We start from the raw sequence: 8877 nt of genomic DNA, 5'->3' as shown, positions 1-8877 counted from the left end.
TTTTAGTTAAATACTAAATACTTACAAAGACCCGTTTGTCTTATTTGAGATAACAGAATGATAACATGGCGTACTGTTTAATTAAACGAAGAACGAGAAGAATTGCTCTGTTCTTGTTGGTGTTTAATTTTATTAAAATGATAACATTAAACGGAGAAAATGTTTAAAAGATACCTTCGTAGAGAATTTTCTTATCAACCGGAAAACTTTTATTCGCAACCACAATATTGTCTCACCCGTTTGGTTGGGTGTTCTCTTACCTTCTTCTGAATTTAAAATTAATTCTGTAGATTTGAAAATAATTGTTTTTATACAATTTTGAAAAATGTTACTTTTCTAAAAAAAAATAATGTAATAGATGTTTTTCAAAAATTTCATAATAATATCTTGAATATTTAGTGTAATCGGCTTTTTAAAGTTGGCTTTAATATTTACTTTCAAATTAAAATTATTTCATTTCTGAATAAAGGGTTTATAATACCAATCTTCAAATTCCGAATGAAAGCGTTAGTTAAGTATTAGCATTCAACAATTTTATGTTTTTGAAAACACAAATTTAGTTCTAATATATTGGCGTATTGTAATGAATATCATTAGATGAAGGTTCATGTATATTTGTTTTATAGTTTTTCAAGCCTTCACAAAGATATTATGATAATACAAATTAAAAAAATAAACAAATAATTTTTGTTTTTCTGAATAAATATTTTTCTTGTGGTATAAACATTTATTAAAATTTTAATAATAAGTAGATTTGAAGTGATCAGTTTAGAAAATGTTAAAAATTATCAATATACATCAGAACCAAGCTTAATCTGCTCCCGCTTAACCGTATGGTCGAATTAAAAGAAACTAAATAAAAAAATTAAGTGTTATAAAATAGGACTTCGTCCATGCTTAAAAGTAAAATAATACAATTTTTCTCAAAATAAATGGTAATGATATTCACAAGACAAATGAAGGATGCATGAATGCTTCAAAAATGAATTTCTAATTAGTTTCACTGATAAGCATATATCTTGCTCGGAAAATAGCGTGTTTTAGGGACAAATGAGTTATTGTTATCAAATATATTTAGTTTAAGAACATCAGTTATGATAAACAAAAATTTATAACTAATGCTTTACGTGATAAATATATCGTTTATGAATATTCTAATACGTTTGAACAGGTAGATAGGTTTAAGTATTTAGGTTCTACAGTAACTAGAAAAAACGAAATTGATGAGGAAATAAAAGCTAGGTTGAAGGCGGGAAATGCTTGTTATTTTTTAATTTCGAAACTGCTTAGCTCGAGCCTTCCATCGAAAAACTTAAAAATTTGAATTTATAAATTATCTATTATCCTTCCCACTGTTCTTTATGGATGCGAGACGTGGTCTCTTACAGTAAGGGATGAACAGCCCCTTAAGGTTTTCGAAAATAAAGCATTACGTAAAATATTCGGACCGAAAAAGGATGCATTAACGGGAGAATTTATAAGATTACACAATGCTGAATTAAAGGACCAACACCCCGTAAATATAATTCAAATTATACTATTGCGGCGTAGTAACGAGCGGATCCCAAAAATGTTAATAAATACTGAACCAACGGGTTATGGTCGGAGGGGTAGACCGAAACGTAGATGGAAGAATTGGGTTAAAACTGATTTAGTTTGATTGGGTTTGGAGGGACATCACTGGTAGGATATATGCAGAGGGCATTTAGTAGCAATGGCATCGAACCTTCGGGTTTCAGCAGATATAGTAGCCTTTGATGGAAATTCCACATAAATAGTTTTCAATAAAGCTTGATTTACCTCATAATTTGTATGTTGAACATTCATCTATTGTCCAACAATAAGGTTATTACGAGTAATAAAATAGATAATATTTATAATAAGATTATCTATACATAATACTTAGTAAGATTCAGTATTATGTGTAGATGATATATTTCTTAAACGTGTTGAAATAATCCTAAATAAATATGTATCACGTGAATGAGATATAATATATGTATACTTACTCTCTGGTGTAAATATTGCACTCATGATGACCCCGAACACGGAAATGGACAGAATGTCGTCTATTGATGAAGCTGCGATGACCAGGGTAGAGATTCCTTTATCTTCACCGTATCCTCTTTCTTTCAGGCTTAACAAAGTTGGGACGACCACTGCTGGAGATATTGGGCTTAGGATAAACCTATTAAAATAATACAATGTGAGAGAAATTGAATTTTCCTTATTGAAAGAATATCAAATCTTATTTATGAGGGATTTGTTTACTGTAAAATTTATAGGGCGGCATGTTTTGAAGGATCTAAATATTTATTATGAGAGACAATAGGTACTTTGAAATGAATCCTACTGTCATATTGATTTTCACAATGTAGTTGGTTTCGCATCAAATTTCAATTTATTTTACTATAAAAAAAATAAAATTAATACAACAAAACTGTAATTAGGATTTAATTAATTAGGTGATTAATAATGCGGAACCAAAACCTAATATTCAAGCTTTTTAAATATCGTGAAATAATTAACCAGTCAATATTTGGCCTATTCGGGCAACATCAGGACAGAAGTAGAACAAATAAACCAGAAAAAGAACATCTCAAATCAACAGTTAAACAGATCAAGTTTGTTTTTGAAATCCTCTAATAACATAGGTACAATGATTTGAGTCTCTCTTCTTAGAATTCTTGCTCTTAATCTAGTCAAAAGTTTAATACAAATTCAAAATACAGATGAAAACTTCACAGATTCCGTTTGTACTGTTTTCTAAGCTATAAAATTTATAAGCAAAATGTCTAATTTAGATCTGCACAAAAGTTTTAAGTTACACCAAAAAGTGATACATAGTATATGTACACAAAAAAAAACAAAAAAAAACAAACAAACGGTATTAATATATAGGGATATACAGGATGCTGCCAAATATTAAACAATTTATGTAAAATATAAATCATGGACTGTACACCATCTATATATTGTAATACTTTACATTAAAGATTTGCAATTACAATGATGTTTTAATTCCAGTCTCTTAATAGCCAATCAATGCACGACATAAATTTTATTTTTCGAAATAATATAAGAAAACCTATTTGCACATAGATTATTTTTTAATGATATAATATACTATAAAATACAATTACAAACATAAAATAAAACAAGAATGAAATATGAAGGCCCGTGCTATTTATATGTTTCCGCCACTATAACTTAATTCCTCTTATGATTTATAACGAGAATTTTTATAAGCTAAGCAAATCCTTATAATTACATATTTATTAAAAAAATAAATATGTATTGTCCCATTTTTTTTTAATTAAAAAATATAAAATTTTTATATTTTTTAAATATTTTATTGAACATTTTTAACGATTTTGGTTACTTTATTCCCTTGTAAAAATTATTTAACAAATAAAGAATGCATTTGATTAAATCTAGAATAAAAAAAAACTTGGATGATTCGCATCGAAACCTTGGCTTTTGCAAAAATACAAAAAGAATAAAAAAACAGGTTTACTTTCGGGAGGCAAGGACGAAATGATATTTTAAAAAAAATGTTGGACTTGACAAGGTGTAATTATAGTGAAATGAAAAATGATCATTATTTATTCCCTCTACCTAAGGTAATCGAGGATGGACTTAACAATAATTTACCATAAAGTTGCGATATTATTGTATTTAAAATGAACTAAAAAAAAAAAAATTCAACAATCCAGGAGTAAAATGAGATCATTACCGCTCAATATTTTCTAATTAGGTGGCAATAAGATTCATTTTGAATGTGTCAGTCATATTATTATGCATGAATATTCTTATTATTATACCTGTCTAACCACTTAAAAATATATCTGATAAAAAAAAAAGTACTCTCGTAAAAACTTCATTCGTTTGGCGATGACGTATGTAACTTTATATCACTTTTTTGATCACATTTTCTTTTATATCATTGCTTTGCTTAAATAGGCACACGTGTCAATTTTTATTTTATTTTGAATTGGACGTATTCCGATGATAGTATCGTAGATTGGGATTCTTTTCTCTACTGGGGTCCTGTTACACACTAAGGTAGTAGGGTTGTCACAAAGTAACCCCAGGATAAATTACACACTCTGAGCATATGATATATAAAAAAAAATTACCAAATAATATTTTTTTTCATATGATAATAAATTCAAATAATGATATGCTTACCCGATGAGGAAGGACCAAATCCAAGGGACCCCGAAGAGGAGATTGGCCACAAGAGCAGCCCCGCAGGCCTCGCAGATGCACGGAAGAACGGCCAACCTGAGTACGGTGAACTTCAACCTGCTAAGTGCAGTAGGATCCAGGCCCAGGCCTGCCTTTATTAGGATCACGGACAGTGCTAAGTTCCTGTTTATAAGTTTCCCTTATTATAAATATATTGAAGTTGGAAACATGTTTAGTTACAAAAGTACTTTTTTCCAAAGTCAGTGTTAGGGATAAAATTGATAGATATGTTCGTTATCATATAGCTACAATTGTTGAAAGATGACAGTGTAAAGTTAGTTGGCCAAGACTTACTAAAATTGTATGTTCAGAGAGGTTTTTGTTATAAAGGAGCGTCCATTAAGAAAATATTTACTGTATTACTACAAATCTTTATATCTCATACCTGGAAACAATGACGAGATCTGGGTACACTCCATAAAGCTGGAAGAAGCCACTAGTCTTGAGGACAATTCCAGCAATCAACATTCCCAGTAGAGCTGGTAGCTTTATCAGTTTGCATATCTGCCCTCCGGCCTCCGCCACCAGGAGTAGGACAAGGAGCTGGAAGAGGCCTCCGGATGGGAGCACCTCGCCGTGGAGGACCAAGTAGAGGCAGCTCCAGCTCAGCCCGCTGAGGAGGAGGATCGTAGACCATTTTACAAATCCGCTCTTCCACTTGTTTGGCTTTCCCCTGAAAGTTAATAATTAGAAAAAACGCTAGTTTTAGATATTAATGTAAAAGACCTTCTAAATATCATCTTATACACCTTTCAAATACGTTTTAGAAGAAAAACATTCTATATATTGTGCACACCAATGGGGATGTAGTATCGATATTGATTTTTTAGTTCATTAATATATTAAGTAATTCATTTCTTATACATTGTATAATTAATTTCTTATCTGACAGTAGGTAAGTAGTTTATAATACAACTTATTTAAATCCTTGCTCTCAGTCATCTTTACCTTTCTTCATGGTTTCGGTCCTTAGGCCATTTCAAGGAACCCTTAATGTGATGTATCCAAGTATAAACTTTTCAATAAGGCTATTATGACCAAGTGGATACACTAATCAATTATACTGTTATATCAATCACCATAAACGATTTAACACACTAGCCCCTTTATTATTTGTTTCATAACCCAAATCTACCTTTACAAGGCAACATACTTTCTCATTATCCATTCCTTTTTCACTGATAGATTATTCAAAGTAATAATGGTTCCTACTCATCCTTTTTCTCTCAGTCTGGTGTTCCTCAAGGATCAGGAGAATCCTAACACTATTTCTTAACACTATTCCTAACCACTTCCGCTGATGACACATTTGTGCTCGCAATCAATAGCAAACTAATAATAATAAATCCCATCTAAAGTACCTTTACTCTTCGTCAAAAACCTACTGACTGCTGTACAGTATCCTTTAATAATGTTCCTCTTACTTCTGTAGAACAGATCCACTACATCTGGACAAACGTCTATCCTGGAATCCTCACAGAAGACTGAAATAACGTGAAACTGCACGTCAATTCCGACTATTACAGCATTCACTAGACAAACGGTCCAAACTTCCAATTTATTACAAAAGACAGATCTACATGACAATTATAAGGCCTGTCTGGAGTTGAGCTTTGGGGTTCCACTAAACCTTCCCATTCCTATCGTATTCAAGCCTTACAATCCAAAATCCTTCGAAAAATCCTCAATGGTTCTTACTTTGTCACAAATGAAAACATCCATAGAGTCCTTAATGTTCCATATGTAACCGATCTCGCCCGAACCAGATATCTACCCTTTCATTATAAGCTCCCTTAACAACAAAACCCACTAGTTTCTAACCTTGCTTCTTCTTCTATTCCAGACAATCCTCCGAGACGTCTGAAAAGAAGATGACCTCGAGATCTTCTAGTCTAGAAATATGATTAGAATGCTACCAGTGGGTAGTTTCTCTATATGCCTGTATCACACTATTTTGATCTTACATCAAATTTACTTGAGGTATTTTTATGGAAATACTGTTGTAAATAGCAATAAATAAATAAAAAGAAAAACTTTTACAAGATTAGGACTATATTTATAAAGATATTGCTTCGTCTATAGTAATACTGAGTGGCGTATTTGAAATGTTTATCGTTGCAGAGTTGAGATAGCTGCTGCTAATTTTTAATTTTAATATGCCTTAATTGCTTATTTTTTTATTTCATATTTTTTTTTTATTCATAACTTTCTTTGCTGCTTTTTCTTAAATATTAATGTAATGCATGAAACTTTGAAGGCATGTAAGTAGAATAAAATAATTTGGTTTCATAAAACTAATTAGGTACATTTAGGTACTACAGTTTATGGAAAACACACGTTTTTTGCCTTCCCCGCACAGATTAGCCGATTTAGTATAGCGGAGCGGAATTCTATAAAATAAAAAGCAAACAAAAATTGGTCCATATGTTCAAGAGATAATATTTTTTAGTAATTTATTTATTGTAATTTATAACTGTATATAATTATATACAATAAGTTAATTCGCTTTTAGATATAAAAGAACTTGATACAAACAAAAGATAAATTGGACATGATTCAAACCATTGTCCAAAAATTATTTTTTTGTAATCAAAGGACCTCTAAAACAGATAGATCCGTTGAAAACAGAGTATAAAAAAATTTGTCCTGACTGCAGTGCTCTCTTAAATGTATTTAAGAGCGCAGAAAGTGGGAATGAGGTAATTAGAATATATATAAAAATAAATTATAATAAGTAGTAAAATATTATTCTATAACTTACTCTGAATTATTAAAGGAGCCATAGTTTTTGGGTTCCTCGGTAACACATAGGACAGCATCTTGTCCCAATTCTAAAACAAATATTTTTTTTTAATTTCAAAAGATATCTACTTATCTATGGACTAAAAAAAAATATATTTTCAGCAGATTCTGTTGTTTGAAAGAACAACCAAAGGCCAAATTCCAGGTCCTAAGAAAAATGAATTTGAATAACAAACTGAAGGTTTTTTGAGGAGTATGTATGTTGTGGTGCAAAAAAAACAAAAAAAAAAACAGGTTACAAGCTTCGATGAACATTGTATGCTTTTACTTAGAGGAGCTTAGTAATTTGAACAAATACGACACTTCATTAAAAACTAGAAACCTCTAAAAATGGACATTGGTTGTATATTGAGATAGTTAGGAGTTGAAATAAAAATATATCTCACTGACAAGCCATAAGTTGTTAAACTGTGTTAAAATTTTATTATCTGCTAACTTGAGTTAATGATGTAAACTGTTAATTTTGATAGTAAAGTCCGGAAGAATGTCTCATCCTTTGGACAAACCATTGGATATATTTTACCACTACGACAAAAAAACATTCACTAGTCCTTGGGGGAAAAAAAATGATATTTCTACTTTTTTTTTATATTTTGTTCACATAACCTAATTTATAAATAGCCTTATCTTATCTCAAATTGTGGAAATAAAAGTCAAAGCTTTCAGGATTATTTAAGGTTTAAGAAATTTAGAACCTTTTTGTGGTGAAACAAATGCATAGTGTCATAGTGATATCAAAATGCTGTTAACTGCGCAAAATTATCAAAACTAGAAACGGAACGGCAAGTCCTATTTATGGAATATATATTATGGGAAAGTATTGCGATTGTGAAAAATCTCGAATTCAATTTTTCGACGGAAATATACGTTCTGAGGAACCTCAAGTCTAAATAATCATTTCTCCCAAAATGGTATGGATATGTGTGTGTGCGTGTATGTGTGTGTGTCTGTTTGTGAACAGATAAGATAAAAAAAAAAGTCGTAAGAAATTGAAATTATATATACAGTGTGTATACATAGAGTGTATGCAAGGGATGAGACAGCACTTTTTCGAATAAACCGACCAACCGGATGTGCCGCTAGAATTGATTGTTCAGAATTTTTCCAAAACAGTTCTAACGATTTTAATTATACTCGGTAAAGCAATGAAAAATTAAGAACTCTTTATTACCAGATAGATCTTTTCCTCCTTGAAATAGTTTAACTGGCCTTAACTGCTGAATTTTCAAACAATCATATACTAAAGCACTTTTTATTTTGTTTAATTAAAATAAATAATCTGTTCTCATTATTGTTATTCTAATCCCGAGAAACTCTAAAATACGAATTTTTATAGCAACAGAAAAATAAAAAAAGGTATTCTTAATTTTCGCCTAGCGTGGGTCTTTTTGTCGTAAACCAGAAAAAAAATAATCACTATAACTTTAAGACAAAACTTGGGGCTGTGACGAGGGACCAGAATCAAATTAACCAGGTGCAGGCCCTTCCTAGACAAGTCAAACTTTTTTTTACACATCCTCGGCCCTGAGGAGGGGGACGCCTGCCTCGGGAGTCTTCGGACATCGATGACCAATGAGAGAAGAGATTTCAAAATAAGGTAACGCCCTAAAAAGGGAAGTGGGAGAAAAATAGGGAGGAAATCTAGAAGAGAGACGGAGACACTCAACAGGAAGGCTTAGACGGGGGAGGACCACAGTCAGGAGGCAGACTTAGAGGATGCACTTCGACCAGACGAAGTCGTGAGAAGGGCCACGAGACCTGGACATCCCTTATGAAACAGAAGACACCTACGGCACTACATCCCACGGCATCAGCAGCTATAAG

General features: G+C 31.5%; 1 protein-coding gene across 1 annotated transcript in view; it reads right to left on the bottom strand.

Moving 5' to 3' along the window:
* Positions 1-8877, bottom strand: part of LOC106688771 (sodium/hydrogen exchanger 9B2) — a 46003-nt gene that overhangs the window by 6176 nt on the left and 30950 nt on the right. The window contains exons 2-5 of the mRNA XM_014433397.3: positions 7013-7082; positions 4637-4924; positions 4192-4374; positions 2010-2188 (exon numbers count right to left, since the gene is read on the bottom strand). Of these exons, the coding sequence (XP_014288883.1) occupies positions 2010-2188; positions 4192-4374; positions 4637-4924; positions 7013-7082 (720 nt within the window). The remainder of the gene's footprint in view (positions 1-2009; positions 2189-4191; positions 4375-4636; positions 4925-7012; positions 7083-8877) is intronic.

The sequence above is a fragment of the Halyomorpha halys genome, unplaced genomic scaffold (assembly GCF_000696795.3).
Source record: "Halyomorpha halys isolate HHAL.00 unplaced genomic scaffold, Hhal_1.1 Scaffold1198.1, whole genome shotgun sequence".
Lineage (NCBI taxonomy): Eukaryota > Metazoa > Arthropoda > Insecta > Hemiptera > Pentatomidae > Halyomorpha > Halyomorpha halys.
Note: the sequence above shows the minus strand (reverse complement) of the source record. Positions and strands in the feature narration are given on the sequence as shown.